This window comes from Oryzias melastigma, linkage group LG5 (assembly GCF_002922805.2).
Source record: "Oryzias melastigma strain HK-1 linkage group LG5, ASM292280v2, whole genome shotgun sequence".
Lineage (NCBI taxonomy): Eukaryota > Metazoa > Chordata > Actinopteri > Beloniformes > Adrianichthyidae > Oryzias > Oryzias melastigma.
Window position 1 is genome coordinate 26,883,588 of NC_050516.1, and position 16,567 is coordinate 26,900,154.

Sequence of the window (16,567 nt, forward strand, 5' to 3'; positions counted from 1 at the left end):
TAATAAGAGACAAGTTGATTGATCGAATGAAGTTTAGCTGGATCAGAGAATTGTACAACATCTCACAGTGAAATTTAATAAGTAAACAGCATGAAGAAGTATTTATTTTCGTTTAACTATTACTCCGACATAACTACATGTTTAAATTATAGAAATTTCCCTTTGATTCTCTTTCTAGAGCCACTCTGTGATGTTCATAAACAGGCATTGCGTAGCTTTGCAAAAAGAAGCAGACATGAAAAGATAACGCCATAATTGAATGTTCAATAGGAATAGAGAAATAGAGCAGCAGAGTTAGGGTTTATGAATGGAAAATAGACTAGCAAATCCTTGTTTTAAGTGCCTGTTTTCTTTTTCATGCTAAGCTAAATTTAGGCTAATTCATAGTTTTTACTTTGACTCAGTTTTGATGCTTAATTTTCTTATGTTGATGTTAGATCACCAGATAAATAGGACCATTTAACCCCTCTGTAACATATAAAAAGGCATAAGAACAATGTAAAATAGTAATCACATTTTTACTTCCCTTCTATTGAGTATTAAAATGACTAAATCTGAGAGAATATCATCATCAGGGGTTATGGATCACTGTAAGACAGTGTGGAAATGCAGATGGTGTCCAAAACTGTAAAAAAAAAATAAAAAAATAAAAAAAACAACAGATAAGATTTTAAACCTTACTGTAAAGGAAATGATTCTGTGAGTCTTATTTACAGTAAAATGTAACCCTTGTAAAATATGCAATGATTACTTTTTGAATCATGGCCTTTAAGTAGTAGATATTTAACCTTTTTTGTGTTTGTGTTTGTGCATATGTGTATTGTATTAGGTGTGACTCTGTGGTGGTGTCCATGTTTTACTAGTAAATACGGAAGGGTTCCAGCTAATTCTTTAACCACTTCCTTCCCCAAATGTTTCGCATTTGCTGCAATTTTTTTTTTCCAAGAACTAGCAGGAAGTAATTGACTTTTAAAAATTAACTTTCAGGTGTGAGTCGATCAGATTAGCTTGGCATCTTAAATGTGACCATTTTACCGTTAAACAATAAACTTTTTTTTTTCCTTTGAAGAAAAGAAAGGTGCAAATTATGACAGACGGGAATAATGAGATTGATAAGAAAAGGTCTTTGCAGGAAAAGTTCATAAGGAAATTAGTGAATATTTGGAAATAAATAGCGGTGTAATTTATATAGTTTATCCCCAATCAAAGGGAGTTTTAAAGATTTTTCTCGTAGACAAACACATGACTGCATATTGTGTAAATACTGTAGAAACAACATGATTACTGTAAGAAATACCACACAAATATGGAATAAATAGCTTGTTGGTGGTGCATGACGAAGTCAGATTATTGCTGAAACAGCCCACAAGGGGATTTTGGTAAAGTTAGGTCAGCCCTGTTATGGTCAACGGGTGTGGTTATGCATGGAATTGCTCATTTAGGTCATCAACATTGTTTTGGGGAATCATAACTGATTTTGCCATTGATTTTCTTTACTTTTTATTTACATTTTTTTTTTTTTACAAAACATTCCCAGTAACAAAATCAGTCAAACAATGCATCCCCAATAATTAGTGTATGTCACAATACAGGATTATATACGTAAATTATATTTATATATGTATATAATTATAAAAAGTCAAAAGGATACTAAGACTTTTAAGACAAAACAGGCCAATTTGAATGTGAAGAAAACAAATCAATGAAAAAAAAGAGTTTAACCGTGTAATATATATATTTTAAAGGCAATTTTCAAAAACCCCAAATAGATACCTGCTGCCCCCTAGTGACAAATATAGTTAACTACACTTTCTGATCACTGTTTCTGCGTAAAAACATTCGTCACAATAAATTTGTACCTCCGTATCTTTTTTAAATTCTTAACCATATCAGCTAGATATTTTTTTTAATTGAAGAGTAATTTTCATGGCTATTTTTTTTTTTGATCGACGGTCCCTTTAAGAACGGTGGCAGCAGCTCAGCGCCCAATAGCGGCGCGTAAACTCAACTTTGTTGTTAGCAACTGCTAGCTAACTTTAAGCTATCATCAGCAAACTGTTGAGCTAACGAGACGCTTTTGTTTATAATTCCCAAAACGACGACGTACAGTACGGGTGTATTTTCTTGTCAGACACGAGTTATTCACATATATGCTTTTTAATTTGACATAAGGAAAATGACTTCCCCTTTGGTAAGTTTAGCTATTTGTTAGTTTTACTAGCTCAGCTACAGCGAAGTACGATTCTAATTTGTAGTTGTTGCATTTATTTCTAAGCAGACATAATTAATTTAAATGAACTGTAATATCCGTAATAATTGTTTTTTGAGTCCCACTAGTGTTAGATATGTATAATATCAGCGTTGTCAAAAAATATATGAAGGAATGGGATGAAACCCATGAAAAGCTACTTCAGCTGATGAGAAAAGTGAAAATCAAAATATCTAAAAAATAATCAATTAGAATCTCAATAATTTTTATATAACACTGCATCTTAATGAAATTAATTATGCTGCGAGTTTCTCAAAAGTCACAACTAATTATCTTTAAAAGAGATATAATGTGAATTTAACTTGATGTCATGTATCACATAATCAAGACTTGATATGTCAGTAAAATTCAATTTTTTCATCTTTATGAATTACATATATCTTAGTTATTAACTTCTAATGATTTTAATATTTTTGTACACATTTCCAGTGTCACCCAATATCTGAAAATTTGCAAAACAATTAGCACTTCAGTGATATTGATGAATTTGTTTTTGTGACTGAAAACTTGCATACCGGTCCACGATTGTTTATCAAAACAACATTATTTAGTTATCATACCACCGATCTATACTCTTAAAAAGACCCACTCCGATTAAAATTATTTTTTAGTTGTTTCAACATATTCTTGTAGCATGATGGGACACATACCCAAACACACACACACATATATATAAGTGCATTTCTGAGTATTTCTTTATTCAAATGTTATGAATCAGGAGCAGACAAAAAAAAAATGGAGTAAGAAAAAGTTTGTAGATTTAAGATAGAAGAAGCTACTACGGAAGCCATAAGGTCCCTGCTCTGCTTCATTCTGATACATCCACATTTCTTTGTGTTGACCTCGCTTGAGCTGGTACTTGACTCAAAACTGTACAGCTGGATAGCTCCAATATTGCTCGCCATTTTTGTTGCACTGGTAATGCTAGGTTTGAGGTGTGAGAGGCTGTAAGCTAACGGGAGAGCATGTAAACAGACGAATGATGGGAAGTGGGGGGAGACGTACTCCATGCCCACAACTTAGGTGAAATTCTAATAAACTACATGCAGGTGCTGCAGTTACTGTCCTAGAGAACAACCCAAGTTTTTTTTTTTTTCTTTTGGCTAAAAAACAAAAAGCAAACAAAAAAATTGCATAATCATAATTAAAAGACCAATGGGAACAATTTTACAAAAGATGATCACAGTAGGAGTTCAAAACCTTTTGAATCTGTATTTTACAACAGTTCAAAGATTCTTTAAAAATATTATTTGGGGGATTTTATTTTTTAAAGTAAAACATTTTTAAACTATAAATATCATAGTTGCCCCCTTTTCATCCCAGATTTAATGATCAGTGAGGTTTGCTAATGCTCCTTACTTTTCTAGAGGGAATCACTTGTTTTTATTATCCATAATCAATTTATCAGAATCAATATTATGTTAAATCTTACACTAGATATTAGCAAGATCAACAGTTTAGTAGATTAATTAAAAAACTGTCTCAAAAAGGGAAATGAGGGGAAGACTGCTGGAAAATATTATTAAAACCAAGTCAAACATATTAAAACAAAAACATTGAAAACAATATTTTATTTAAAACGTGTTGGCATTTTGAGTGAAAAATGCAATAACTTGAAACGTACAAAAGGTTGAGCTAAGTAGTCTGTAAATATAAAGCACGTGCCAGCTGAATATGTATGCGTTTATCAGAATGTTTCCGTGTTATGCATCAGCTCTCGACTCCATATTTGTCAAAGTGTCTCATGATAACTCCGAGCTCCAGCTCCACAGTTCCCATCGCCTCGGTCTGTAGTCTGTATCTGTCCGCTCCGCTGTATATGAGGTCGGGGCTGCGGAGTTGAGGACCTCCGCCAACAAACATCTGCGTGATTTGTTCCTGCCAGGAACCGAGCGGCCTCCACGTCACACACTTTATCCGGTGGTGTCCGGGGCTGCACGGGACGTGGCAGTATCCGTAACCGTACAGCTGGCAGCGTCCGAACGAGTCCTGGTGCCACACTTGGATGTGTAGCTTCGGCCAACCCTGCAGGCCTTTAGTCGTGAACTGAAGATCGATGGGGTGACTCCAGTAGGCCATGTCCCCGGTTTGGGGGATGTCCACTTGGGTCTGGCCCTCCTTCAGCCCGGAGAGAAGCCGCCATGCTCCTCCAGTATGAACTCCCCATTTGCAAAACAGACTATTTTGCGGAAAGCCTCTGGCCCCGACGATTTGTCCTATAATATGCAGCTCTGCCATGCCACAACAGACTTATTTGTCTGAAACATACGACTAAAGAAAAGCCGCCTCCACCCTCCGTCCGAAGTAGCTAGCTTAACGGCTAGCAACACCACAGAGCCACAGCTCGCGTCTCCGTAGCAACACAGCGCCCTGCCTTTAGCACCAAGAAGAACCCTCATTATTGACTGTCAGGCGGCGCATCCTAAGGTGTTTAGCAGATTATTTAAAAACTCAATAATTGTTAACCTGTGGGGTAACACTAGCGTGTCTTGGCTTATAACCACATTTAATTTTTGGGGGAGGCAATTGCGTCAAAAGGCGACCTAATGTGTAACCATAAAAAATAGGAATTTGTATCCTGAAAGACTGAACTCAGGGTAAAATTGTCATGTGTTTTTGGATTCTTGTTCTGACTCTAGAGAACCTACACTTTTGTATTGTAAATACTGTGATTTTTTTTTAACCTTATAAGCTATTAGAGCAAATAGAATGCTACAAGGAAATAGTGCTTTAGTTTGTACCCGTACTTTTTCATTTATCAGTAAAATTAATTATTATATCACCAGTTAGGACGTAGAGTCATAGTAAACTTAACTATGATTATTTATTTTATTGTGATCAAGAGGAAGAACAAACTTTGGTGTTTTGTATACATCTATATTTCTTTAATTTTATTATTTTCATTATTTTGTTAACTTGGTTTCCTCATACAAATAAAAATTAAATAAATTACTGTACATACATTAAAACCTGACATAATAAAATCTGTTAACAATTTAGTAATTGTGTGAATACAAGCATAAAAAAGTGAAGATAAAAACATAAAAAGTTGAAGGTAAAAGCAGACCAAAATCACATGTTGAACTATAATAATAGTTTTAAATTGAGTTCTAAAACTCAACTTAATCTCATTGTCGTTTTATAGTAATGGATTTTAGTTTAAGGATCCCCCAGATAATATTTTCAAAGTTGTAAGCTATTACAACAAACTTATTTTTTGGATGATTAAAATACATTTTTGCTTATTTAGTTACAATACCATTGAGCGGAGTTGGTTTTCTCTCTGTTTTCTTTCAAATAGTCTGATCCAACCCTGGAGAGGCATTTCAAGGGTCACAGGAGTGCAGTGACGAGCGTGGATTTCAGTTGCAACATGAAACAGATCGGTAGCTATCTGTTCCTTCATTTTTTCTTAAATGTGTCCCTATTGTTAAAGTATTGTTCTCTCTTGCCTGTGTTTTTTAATCTCTCTCAGCCACAGGTTCTGTGGACTCATGTGTTATGATCTGGAACATGAAACCTCAGATGCGAGCGTATCGCTTTGATGGCCACAAAGACGCAGTCATGTGTGTGCAGTTTTCTCCATCAGGTCACATGGTGGCTTCAGCCTCCAGAGACAAGACTGTGCGTCTTTGGGTTCCCAGCATGTAGGTTTTTTTTTTAATTTACCTCATCAAAGTAACAAAATTAAAGTAATAGCATGCCGCTCAAATCTATTTAAGAAAACTGAGTTTTTCACATTTTTGGTCATGTTGTGTGTGCAGGAAGGCTGACTCAACAGAGTTCAGGGCTCACACTGCCACTGTGCGTTGTGTTAACTTTTCTGAGGATGGACAGACTCTGGTAACAGCCTCTGACGATAAGACCATCAAAGTGTGGACCGTTCACAGGCAGAAGTTTCTCTTCTCCTTCAACCAGCACGTCAACTGGGTCCGATGTGCCAAGTAAGAGACACACTGCTGATGGATTCATCATCAATTATAATATTAGGAGACTTAATTTTGACTTAATTTCAAGGCAAGACATAAGAAAAGTGCCATTTTAGTCATCAAAACTTGAGTTGAAACCACCCCTACTATTTCTACGTTAGTAAAAACCTCATAGCTTATTAGTTTCCATTCATTTGTGTTGTTATGAATTATATTTATTGAGTTATGATGCTGAACTGCTTAAAATATTTACAGATTATAATAAGTTTATCTCATTATAGAACCTCAAATTCCTTTTTTTAATCGGTTTAATTACATTGCTAATGCCCTTTTTGGCATTGAATTAACAACACACGCCTTAATGCAGCAACTTTTTCTCCATTTCTGATTATTTGTTAATGAGGAGCATTTAACAACCTGATTGGTTCTTACTTCCTAAAACTCAGGCTGTATTCTGGCTTATTTTTTGCTTGTGAATGTAAATAACTCGATCTATAGCCTTCAAACTAAAACAGCTAAAATATGGTTTCCACTAGTTTCTGATCTGAATTTTTGTTTCAGATTTTCTCCAGACGACCGTTTGATTGTATCATGCAGCGACGATAAGACGATTAAACTGTGGGACAAAAACAGCAGAGAGTGCATTCATTCTTTCTTTGAACATGCTGGGTGAGTGATCTGTGGGGACGAATTATTGCAGAAGTTCTTTATTTTTTTACATATGTGCTTCTTCCGTTTAATTATTCACTCAGAATTATATTATTACAAATATTAAGTGTGGATTTTTCTTAACTTTGTTGTAAAGTTTCAAAAAGCTTTCAAAATGTGCCACAAATTTACATTGAATTTGATTTTTTTTGTGCATTTAAACAGTAAAAATTGTTGTCATACGTTTTCCACTTTTGTTTGAACTTGAAGGACTATTTTTTCCCTATCCAGTTATGCAAACCATGTTGACTTCCACCCCAGTGGAACATGCATTGCTGCAGCGAGTACTGACAGCTCTGTTAAGGTTTGGGACATCAGAACCTATAAGATGCTTCAGCACTACCAAGGTAAAGGCCTGTCCCAACTGTATCTCATGATGAATCAAAGCTACATTTTGAATCCAGTTTTAATGCATTATTAATTGCAAATATGCAATTATTGTGGAAAAATAGAAAAATCAATTTTCTTGGTTAGAAAAGTAGAAAAATTACTTGATCACAATTGATTCCAACAGTTCATATGAAGTTATATGAGCGTTAAAAGAAGGCTCTGACCGTCTTGGTTTTGTTTACTTTTATTCTTGATGCTTTTTTCAGAATAAACAAGGAGCACAAATGCCAGAAAACTGATCAGAAGACTTGAGTTTGCCACTAGAAACAGAAGATTATCACATTTGTGGTTCTTATCACACAAAAATTCAAATAATTTTAGCTCCTGCAACAGCGGCCTTGAATTTCTAATAGAGAGCAAAAAATTATATCTCAAAGCTTTTACCTTAAATTATGTAAAATTGCTCATGACAGAGAAAAACTTGAAAAAAATAAATTACACATCGAGTACTATTACAGTTTCAGTGTACCTTCACACAGTTTTTATTATTATTTGGTACTCTCTAGTCTAGAGACTGAAAGGTTGTAGAAGTTTTTGTTCTCAGCGAGACACAGTTCAAGTACATGAATGAATGAAGGAATGAATGAACTTTATTTATATAGCATTTTACAACCCTTTTCAGTGTACCAAAGTGTTTCACATTAAAAGGAAGAAGAAAGTTTAAAAAATGGACAAATTAAGAACATCATTAAAAAACATCATAAAATCGCAAAATCAGTCTGCAGTAAAATATCTAACAGATAAATCAGAATACATCACAATAAATGAAATATATAATATATAGTATATAATCATGTTCCAACACTAATTGGCCAGCAGAGGGAGCTATTGCATTTTCAATTATCTGACCGTTTTTTAAAAATCTTTAAAATTTTGAAATCAAATGAAACTTGAAAATGAGAGAAGCTGAAAAGGAGTTTCAAAATAAAGTGTTACCTACCGTGTTTTAAATTATTTATTCATTTATTTTTGGTGTACATCAGTAACAACCTTTAATTAATCTGTTTGTGGTCAAAACACTAATCCTGAATGATGTTAGTCGCTTAATTATTTAAATTTCACACCTAACAGTTTTCTAAATTGATTTTAAAATGTTTTCAATGTTTATAACTTTAAATTGAATTTTAATTTTAAATCATGCTTGGTTCATCTTCCTTTTTTTTGTCCTGCACTTTTGCCATTCAAATGTAAAACTTTGACTTAGTTTTATTTAATTATTAGCAAAGTTTGCAAAGTTGTTTTTAATTTTTTTAATACACTTAATAAGAAAAAAATAAGAATATATCTGTTTTTTTGTTAATTTTAAAGCATATTTATTATATTTTATATTGAAAGGGTTCGTTCATTTTCAATATGACAGAAAAGGCAAAAATAAGCTCTTTTTGTAACAATTTTATCATAGAAACTGTTAAATCTCCCTCATAACAAACTTCTTCTCTTGTAGTCCACAGTGGCGTGGTGAACAGTTTGTCTTTCCATCCTGCTGGTAACTTTCTCATCACGGCCTCCAGCGATTCTACAATGAAAATATTGGATCTTTTAGAGGGAAAACTACTGTACACGCTACACGGACACCAGGTAAAAAAAAAAAGCAAACTTCTTCCAGTCTGAGTCAGGACAGGTCATCCCTGCTCCAGGGAAGTGCGCACGAGGATTCAGTGTGGACAGTCGTGCTCTCTTTGAGTTTACCATCTGATGTGTGTTTATGTGTGCGCATCTGATGCCTTTTTTTTGTATGTGGTATATTTTAATACTTGGCTGCTGAGCTAGCAGCCCACTCGCGGTGACTCATCTCAGGACTGTTGGAAGGAAACACAACAGAGCTCCTGCCCCCGTTCCACTGGATCCTCTCTTTCTTCTCACTTCTGTCTCAGTTTTTTTTCTGTCTTTTATTTAGCTTGGACCGTTTTTCCAAATGATTCTTATTTTCCTCCCTCCATCTTGGATTGGATCCTTCGTCTTGTCTTTGCCCCACATTTGATGTAGTCATGCTCTGGCTGGGCTGAGTGGCTGGCTGGGTGGCAGACTGACTGTTTCTGTCTGTTTGAACAGCTGATGGACTGGCTTGGTGGCTTGTTGTGGAAATTGGTGGCTTGCCAGTACCACACATGGTTCAGCTCTTTATCCATCCACCTGCACTGGTGGCTTGTTTTTTTAATTTATTTTTTGTCTCCATCACCTTTTTACCTCCAGCAGCATCCTGAGACGGATCTATGTTTGGAATACAAAAAAAAACAAAAAACATTTTGTCACGTGTTGTTTCTCACCTCCGTATTTGTCATCTCCTATACTTTCTCACTTTGTGTTGTTGTTCCTTTTGGCTCTGTTGTGACATTTCCAATCTGTTGGTGCTGGGATCACTTGGAGTGCTAATTGTGTGTCCTGCCGCATTGCTGGAGATTTGAGGGAACCCCATCTGCTCCGTGTTGTTTGTAGGTTAAGGTGTTTATGTTTTGTGTGAATGTGTTATGCTGTGAAAAAGGAAAAGCACACAAATCTGTAGATTGAATAAAAAAAGCATAATAATGCATAATAACAGAGTCTTTTTTAGCATTAAAGTGTGTTTGCATAGTTTTTTTTTATCGTTCTTCTGATTTATTTGAGCTTCCTTTCATTCACAAATCAGTATTTTTGAATTTACATATATTTACATGCTTTCTTTTCTACTATCTTTATAGTTTAATTCTTATCTTTTATTCATAGGTTGAGGTTGCATTATAGAGCCACTCCAATGAAAATTGTATTTTCAATATTTTTCTAATGATGTTGTATATATGTATAAAAATACCTTACATTTTTAAGTATTTCTTTTATTAAAATAGTTGTAAATCAGGAGCAGACAAAAAAAAAGAAGTTTATTAGTGATGTTAAAAATACGCTGGAGAGGCCAGAAGCTCTTGTTCCGCTTCAACCATTGACTGTTTATGAGAACTGGACTGAGTAATCCCTCCCCCTTCGCATGTCCCCGAGAGCCAAAATCCCATAGACTTCTATTTAAAAATAAACAGCTATCACTCAGTCATTTTGTTTGTCAGAATAACCATTCTTAGTATGGCCCCTCTTTTTAACATGTTTGTCCTAACCTTAATTTTTATTCATTATATATTTTATCATTTGTAAGTTATGTAAGTGATAAACTGTAGGGCTGGGTATTGATTATAATTTCCAGAAATGATTCAATTCACAAGAGCTTGGATTGATTCAGAATTTTTTTTAATTCTTTCAATTCTTTAATTCAATTCAGTTTTGAGTTTGAACATTTAGGCACATTTGTTTAGAAATACATTTATAATCTACTATATGATATGATTATATTTATATTAATCTGATACCGTTCACATACTGTAAAATGTATTAGTGAATTAATGAGATTGTTAATAGCATACATTGTTACATGGTTTCTCAAAAGGAAAAGTTCTAACAAAAATGATCAAATCATTAACATTGTAAACATTGTTTTGCTTCTCCTGGAGGGCGTTTCTGTTTGGCCACTAGGTGGCGATTCAGATATGGCTTTACACCTTATTCCACAAGAAGAAGACAGTATGAGCAAAAAATGCTGCCTTAGACCACAAATGCTTACTTTAAAAAATATTCATTTAAAAGAGTTTGAGAAGTTCATTCCTCTGAGTAAATAAAGATGTTCATTTAGTCAGCAATGTATGTTTAGGTCGACTGAGCGTTAGCATTAGCCGTCCTATGGGAAATTCCTTTCAACTTAGTATCAAGCTAGCAGACTTGAGCTTTATGTGCTAAATTGATTTATATTTTTTATTAATCGATTATCTATTAAGGTTAAATCGATTCAAATCGATTTTACTAACCCAGACCTAACAAACTGGCCAATCAGATGCCTCAGTAGAAGCACGTGGTGCCCGCTGGCCCCCACCTTGAATGTTCAAAGCGTTTGTTAGACCAATTCTTGTGAGCACGCTTTCAGTAGAAGGGGTGTGGGCTCCCAATATGCCATAGGCCCGATCCGAATTCTTCCCTTCTCCCTTCCCCTTCATTTAACCCTCCAAACAGAGAGTTATGAAAAAATAGTGTCTCGTATTTCGGACACCACTTTCGTTCGCCAGTCTACTAGCTTTAGCACCGAGCTTCCAGCGCTCAAATATACATAACAACATTGGTTTTATAACTTTAAAAATGTCATTGTACAACAAAAAGTCATTCCTTACATTTAAATGTAAACATCTGTGATTCAGAGCGCACCCACGAGAAGAAAAGCGCTTCACAGCTCGTCGCCGTTTACCCTCACGATTGGGGACTTTGTATCCCTCTGCTCGGAGGTCGGCTTAAAAAAACAAAAAAAAAGAAAAATCCGGACACACTTGCAGTCAAAATGCCCCTTCAAATGGAGGAGAAGGGAGGAATTTAGACTGGGCCATAGAAACGCTGACTCAGACCGGCTCGGACCAATCAGCTCTTAATAATGTTGTCTGGTTCTGACATGGCGGAATCCACAATACAGGAAAAATGGCGAATTGACTTAATTTAGTTGGAACTACAAGTAATGCCTTTTCTATGGGTGATGTCACACTCGCTGTGTCCAGTTCTCTCTTATACAGTCAGTGGCTCCAACAGTCCCGCTCACAGCTCAGAAGCAAACTTCTAATGAGTTACTGCCGCTCTGCATAAACTATGTCCCAATCATAATCACTTGGTACACTTTTGTAATCGATCAAAAGATGATCGGAGTGGGACTTGAACTTAAAATTGGAGGACTTTGACCTGAAATTGTTACAATAATCTAAATTACACATCTTTGTTTAGAAAACAATGTGTAGAAAACGTCAAGATGAATGATGGAAGTCACAGAATATCCCATGATTCCTGCTGTCTGTAGCTCTATGTGGATCTCCTGTCTGTGGGTTCATGTGTTGCTGGAGTAGTTCAATAGTTTTTTTTTACTTACACTGTTATTATTTGTTGTACCTTAGTTAAGATCTATCGCTATTCTTGCTTAGTGAGACTAGTTTATGTCCTTCCAATGCACATTTTAACAGTTTTGTCCCCTAAAATGAACACAGAGATCCAGACAGATAAAAAGACACAAACCAAAATGAAGAGTCATACTATTTCTTCATTGCTCCTCTGTAGACAGCACCATGTGGACCCGTCTCGTTTTTTGCCATTGCTGTTCATTTGTCAGAAGACAAAATGTGCCCGTCGGGTCCGTTGCTGTGTGCGCAGGCACATGTATGTGCGTGTGGCCATGCTAAGTGCCAGCATGGCAGCATGCATTAGTCAGAGCAGAGACAGAACATGCTGTCTGTCAGGCTGTCGCGTTGCCATAGTGACACCGTCTGCTTCTCTCAGGTGCTTCTGGGAAACCATTTCTCACCCAGCCGCGCCTGTCTGGGCATCAGCCACGGGACACAGAAACCTCGTTGTTTATTTCTTTTCCAGTCTTTTGTCATGCTCTTCATCTTCTCTTTGAACACAGTCGGGGAGGGGATGAAGACTCCGGCCTAAGTCGCTTTTGGAGGTTAGAGGATTTCCACAAGTCATCGTCTTTGGTTATCATTGATTGCTCCTGTGTAGCCCCTCATATTCCAGCCCCCTGTAAACAACCCCAACCTGACAGCAACTTCTGCTGTAAGCAGCATTTTATATCACTGAATTAATTAAAGGCACGGTTATTGTTGCATCAAACTCTGTAGCATGTCTGAAACTCTCAAAACACGTCTTGCCTTTAGATGTGATGTGCAACAACAATAAATGTGTTTGCAAAATATGTCTTCATGTTCTGCAATTATGTTGTTTACTCCCACTCATTTACATTAACACCTACATCGCCACAGCTTTTCCTGCAGGAGGATGTAATTATGTCTGTGTGTAAGGTTTTCATCTGAATCAAAGGATGTTTAGTGTTGAAATTACGTTTGAGAGAAAAAAATGATTGAAGGTTATTGTTAGAAGATGTTGTTTTTAAAGAATTTGTGCATCAACAGTGTCTTTTAGTCAACAGCAAAAAGAAACAACCAGTCAAATGTTTGGTTTTGGATACAAATTGTGAAGCATTTGATAGATTTGATAGTATAGGGTTGGGTTGATAAAATCCATTATTCGATTTGAATCGATTTAACCTCAACATATCAATAGATTCATAAAAATATAAATTGATTTAGCACATAAAGGTAAAGTCTGCTAGCTTGATGCTAATGTTTAATGAAATTTCTCATAGGCCGGCTAATGCTAACGCTTGGTCAACGTAAACATACATTGCTGACTAAATGAACATCTTTATAAACTAAAAGGTATGAATTTTCCAAACTCTTTTAAGGAAATATTTTTAAACTAACCATTTGTGGTCTAAAACAGTTTTTTCTTCATACCGTCTTCTTCTTGTGGAATAAGGTGCAATGCTATAGCACAATCGCCACCTAGTGGCCAAACAGAAACGCCCTCCAGGAGAAGCAGAACAATGTTTACAATGTTAATGATCTGAACATTTTTGTTAGAACTTCTCCTTTTCCTCATTATTTTACTAATTCATTTTACAGTACATGAACTGTGTCAGATTAATATAAATATATTAAAAACATATTGTAGATTATTAATGTATTTCTTAATAAATGTGTAAACTCAAAATTTAATCAAATTGAGAGGATCGAAAAATTGAAAAAAATCATATCGATTCAGGCTCTTGTGAATCGAATCAAATTTTTTCTGGAAATTATTATGAATACCCAGCCCTAATATTGTATGCATTTTCAGCTAAACTATAGTTTACTAATCAGTTAACCCTTTACACCTGATGTGTCACTTAAACACAAAGTCTTTAACATGCTGTAACTTTTTAACCATTAACACGATCAATGTAATTCTAGTCGATTCTAAATCAAAGAATATAAACACTGTCATATAAGAATATTTTTCCATCGTGGGAAGCTATTATTTACAAAACGCGTTCAAATTTTAACTGTAAGAAACCAATAATGTTTAATCTCCTATTTCCTTTGCTCCAGAGTTCAGTTACCTGTGTGGCCTTTTCTCGGACAGGGGACTACTTTTCTTCTGGAGGAGCTGATGAGCAGGTGAAATCTAACATTTACATTTGATGTAAAAACTATCTCTGTCTTTAACACATTTTCTTTTATTCCTGCATCTTTTTCTTTTTTTTTAATCCTTTCAATATCGAAGCATAAGCTAAACGTCCAGCCTGTTCACAGGTGATGGTGTGGAAGAGTAACTTTGACAGCATCAAGCCCAGCAATGGGGTCAAAGTGCAACAGAAAGGCACATCCAGAGTCAGGCCACCAACGAGCAGCTCCTCGGCTCGCTTTCCTCCCAACTCTGACCCATCTGTGCTTCACTATCAGGTAAGTCCAGAGTCATTCTCACTATAACAATTAATTTTTTTAAATTATTTTTATTTAAAAGGACAGTTGAAAGCCACAGACCCCTCTGTGAGTCCATAGAGCAAAAGTATTCATGCACATTTTTCTATGGGCATGCTGCGGGTGTCATGCTGTAGTGTACAGTTATATAGCACACAAGGGTGAAGTAGATGAGGCATGTTGTATTATTTTTTTCTTCTTTTTACCCTCCAAAATCCTGATCCCTGAGCAAGAAGCTTGTTAGTGCTGTTCATATGACAAGTGTGCAGTCCTTGTGATATAATGTGAATATTAATATTAAAGTGATCATTCGTCAATCTTTAGAACATTTTATTCACATCACACGCTACCAATAAATGCTTTAAATGTGAAATTACTAGTAGTAAGAATTTAATTCTACAATGAGAAATAAATAGAAAAATGTTTCAACAAGTCCTATCAAAGTTATTACATTTGTTTTTACATATGAAGGGAATTTTCTTGGAAACAAGTGTTTGTAAGAGCTCCTTCTAAATTGTTATAATGTCAATGTGGCATCGACTTTAAAGTGACAAACAATGAGTTCAAGACATGTTATTGTCTATGACACATTTGATTTTTTATGTGATTTCTGGAATCTTTTTCTTTTCTTTGTCAAACATCTTTTTTTCTGTTTGCTGTAAGAACAGAATCCCTAATGGACCTAATCACTCCTCTACTCTTTATTTCAGAGGACTTTTCGAAAATGATTCAAGTATGGGGAGCCAGATCTTATGAAGAGAAATGAGTAGACTAATGAAACACGTTCTCTTCTGAGAATTTCTGCTTCTGTTGTGCTAAAACAGAAATTGGATTCTTCTAAGAAATTCCATTTCTGTAGGGCCTTACTTAACCTCTTCAATGAAAAATAGTGTTTTTGAGAAAACTTGAAGACAAATGGAAAATGAATTCATTATAACAAGTGTAATACTAAATGAACACGTCTTTTATTGTGTTTATTTTTCTAAAAGAAATGTATATTAAAGTCATTTTAAAAATACATATATATTTTAAGTTTAATTTCTTTTTATTAAAACATGCTAATTGTTTTCTAAAACTACATAAACTCATCCAAATCATAGTGTATTTTTCTAGTACTAATGTTTCTTTTGCTCATTGCTTCCTCTCTGCCTGTACAGTCAGTTAATGCATGATAACAGACACATCTAGAAGCACAAACGTCTTAGATTTTCATTTCCATATATAAATGATTAGACCAGAATGTATTATTAATGACAGTACTTTTACCTCCTTCACTGCTACAGTTTTCATTTGCCTCAGAGAAAGCAGAGATGAAGAAAATGTCACCCGCTCGCTGAAATGTGGTCATTTTCATGTTAATTTGTAGCATCATTAGTTCAACAGAAATGACTGTGGATTAATGTAATGGTGGAAAGAATGTGTATCTTTATATTAAGAAATTTACTAAAATAAACAACATGCCCTCTATGAATGGAGCATAATAGTGTTCAGGAAAACTGGTGTCTAATGGATTCCAATGTTCAGTTTCTAGTCTTGCTAAAAGTTCAAATTGTAAATTTTTAAGCTTTTCTCAATGTGATGGGGCTAAAATGGGGCTCCGAAACTAAATCAATGTGATAAACAGCCAGGTAATTTTCACCTCCAGTAAATGCAGTGGTGATCAGCTTTAACATTCATTTCAAAACTTTTCCATATCTCATATTGACATTTGGCAGAACAGAAAGAAAGCCTGGATTTAATCTGACCTTGTTTGGTTATTATTCAGCAAATTGAACGTATCACTCAATCTTTATTTTTTAAAAGCACTTTTCATGTGTTGCAGCTCAGAGCGCCTTGCAATTAAAAACAAACCTAAAACCCTTGTTTTAGGTTTGTTTCCTAGGACCCTTGTTGGGGGGGGTGCTTGGACATCACTGCCAGCAAAC

At 35.2% G+C, this 16,567-nt stretch overlaps 2 protein-coding genes across 8 annotated transcripts in view; one reads left to right on the forward strand and one right to left on the reverse strand.

The window, feature by feature from the left end:
* The first annotated feature begins 257 nt into the window (after positions 1 to 257).
* Positions 258 to 16,567, forward strand: part of poc1a (POC1 centriolar protein A) — a 60,731-nt gene continuing 44,421 nt past the window's right edge. For 2 of the 7 annotated variants that reach the window (XM_024269414.2, XM_024269416.2), the window contains exons 1-9: positions 262 to 2,191; positions 5,571 to 5,655; positions 5,745 to 5,916; positions 6,034 to 6,213; positions 6,760 to 6,867; positions 7,138 to 7,253; positions 8,741 to 8,874; positions 14,271 to 14,339; positions 14,475 to 14,624. In XM_024269414.2, coding sequence (XP_024125182.1) covers positions 2,177 to 2,191; positions 5,571 to 5,655; positions 5,745 to 5,916; positions 6,034 to 6,213; positions 6,760 to 6,867; positions 7,138 to 7,253; positions 8,741 to 8,874; positions 14,271 to 14,339; positions 14,475 to 14,624 — 1,029 coding nt within the window. In that variant the 5' untranslated portion in view covers positions 262 to 2,176. Of the gene's footprint in view, positions 2,192 to 5,570; positions 5,656 to 5,744; positions 5,917 to 6,033; positions 6,214 to 6,759; positions 6,868 to 7,137; positions 7,254 to 8,740; positions 8,875 to 14,270; positions 14,340 to 14,474; positions 14,625 to 16,567 lie in introns of all 7 variants that reach the window. The other 5 variants (XM_024269410.2, XM_024269413.2, XM_024269417.2 and 2 more) reach the window with 5 other exon arrangements.
* b9d2 (B9 domain containing 2) lies at positions 3,824 to 4,633 on the reverse strand. Its single transcript, XM_024269420.2, has one exon. It carries the CDS (start codon positions 4,505 to 4,507, stop codon positions 3,980 to 3,982), a length of 528 nt encoding a protein of 175 aa, XP_024125188.1. The 5' UTR covers positions 4,508 to 4,633; the 3' UTR covers positions 3,824 to 3,979.

Bases quoted from the DNA above. Each gene is read 5' to 3' on its own strand.
- b9d2 (XM_024269420.2), bottom strand. From the start codon at position 4,507: ATGGCAGAGCTGCATATTATAGGACAAATCGTCGGGGCCAGAGGCTTT.